This window comes from Lucilia cuprina, chromosome 4 (assembly GCF_022045245.1).
Source record: "Lucilia cuprina isolate Lc7/37 chromosome 4, ASM2204524v1, whole genome shotgun sequence".
In the NCBI taxonomy this organism is placed as follows: Eukaryota; Metazoa; Arthropoda; class Insecta; order Diptera; family Calliphoridae; genus Lucilia; species Lucilia cuprina.
In genome coordinates, this window is record NC_060952.1 from 10,836,147 (window position 1) to 10,837,750 (window position 1,604).

The 1,604-nt window shown below is 28.3% G+C and overlaps 1 protein-coding gene across 1 annotated transcript in view; it reads left to right on the top strand.

The window, feature by feature from the left end:
* Nucleotides 1-1,553, top strand: part of LOC111689577 (nucleolysin TIA-1) — a 73,667-nt gene extending 72,114 nt beyond the window's left edge. The window contains exons 4-5 of the mRNA XM_046950059.1: nucleotides 1,083-1,185; nucleotides 1,357-1,553. Coding sequence (XP_046806015.1) covers nucleotides 1,083-1,185; nucleotides 1,357-1,553 — 300 coding nt within the window. The remainder of the gene's footprint in view (nucleotides 1-1,082; nucleotides 1,186-1,356) is intronic.
* Nucleotides 1,554-1,604: the final 51 nt, after the last annotated feature.

The window sequence follows — 1,604 nt, forward strand, 5'->3', positions numbered from 1 at the left end:
TTGTGGTTTTAATTTGAGACCGCCTCAAAAAAAAGTGGCGTATGGTCCCCCTTCTACCCTACCTTGCGGACAAGGTTTGCATGTACAGCCAGTCAGCCAGACGGACTAAAGAGGTGTAAACCCTACCAACTAAAGTGGTGTAGGGTATAAAGAGAAATTAAAATTTAAGAACAACAAATTTTTAAAAACCAATGTCTTTCGATCTGGATGAAATTTGTAGTAGTTTAAACACGATTTTTCGACACGATTTTTTTTGGTTTGTTATATTTTTTTGTCTCAAAATAAATATTTTATAACTCATTGAATAAAATGGGACCTTTTGCGTTTTATCCTTCTTCAAAAAGTACTTTTCAATTTTTCTATAACATTAAAAACATGAAACTAAGCATAAAAGAAGTTTCAAAAACTAATTTTTGAAAATTTTATAGAGTTTGGAGTAATGAGCACATATAAAAGTAAACTTTTTGGTACGATTTGCTTCTGCAAAGGGTACTTTTAGAGTTTTTTTATAATACTGAACCTAAAAATATAAAATTAAAGATTTTTCTAAAAACCTTTGATAAATTGTTAAGAAAATTTATAGAAAAGAATTTTTGGTAATTTTTTGTTTTAGAAATGGTATTTTTTCGATAGTTTGTTATAAAAATTATATAGTTTCTTCACACATCATGGTGAAGGATATATAAGTTTCGGCATAGCCGTGTACTTCGTTTTTATTAATATATCAATTTACTGTTGTGTGACTTTTTTCTGAAATCAACAATATATTATTTAAAACTGATATTTAATTTTTATTTTGTTTATAAATATTTACAATATTCTATTGAAAAATTAAAGGTTAAATACTAAGGAAAATATTACAATTACAACAACTAGAATAACAATCTAGAATGGATTAATAAAAAATATAAACCCCATGTCTTTTATTTGAAAGTGACCGGATATACGTTTTATACAATTTATACATTCACTTATTTATTGCAATTTTTATTGTTGTCCTCTGTTTTTTTTACTTCTATGTTGCTTTGTTCAGTATTCTCGCTATTATTTTCAATGTTTTCCCTTTTTTGTATGTTTTGCAGGAAGCGGAAACCGCCATCACAGCTATGAATGGTCAATGGTTGGGTTCACGTTCAATACGCACGAATTGGGCAACAAGAAAACCGCCAAACGCCAAACCAGATGGTTAGTATTAATACATTTTAATTAAAACTTATAGAAAAAAAATAACACAAATTATTTTATATATTAAAAAAAGGGGTAACAACATAATAGAAATTTCATTCTATGTACTTATTTATTACCTTTTTTAATTTTCCAATTTAATTTATGAATATCCATAATAAATCATTTCAGCCAATAGCAAACCTTTAACATTCGATGAGGTTTACAATCAGAGCAGCCCCTCAAATTGTACCGTATATTGTGGTGGCATGAATGGCACGTTGGCTGGCTTTCTAAGCGAGGAAATTTTACAAAAAACATTTTCACCATTCGGTACGATACAAGAGATACGTGTGTTCAAGGATAAGGGTTATGCATTTGTAAGGTAAGTTTTCTGTTTTAAATATTTCTTTATTTTAATTACAATCGGGTAATTTATG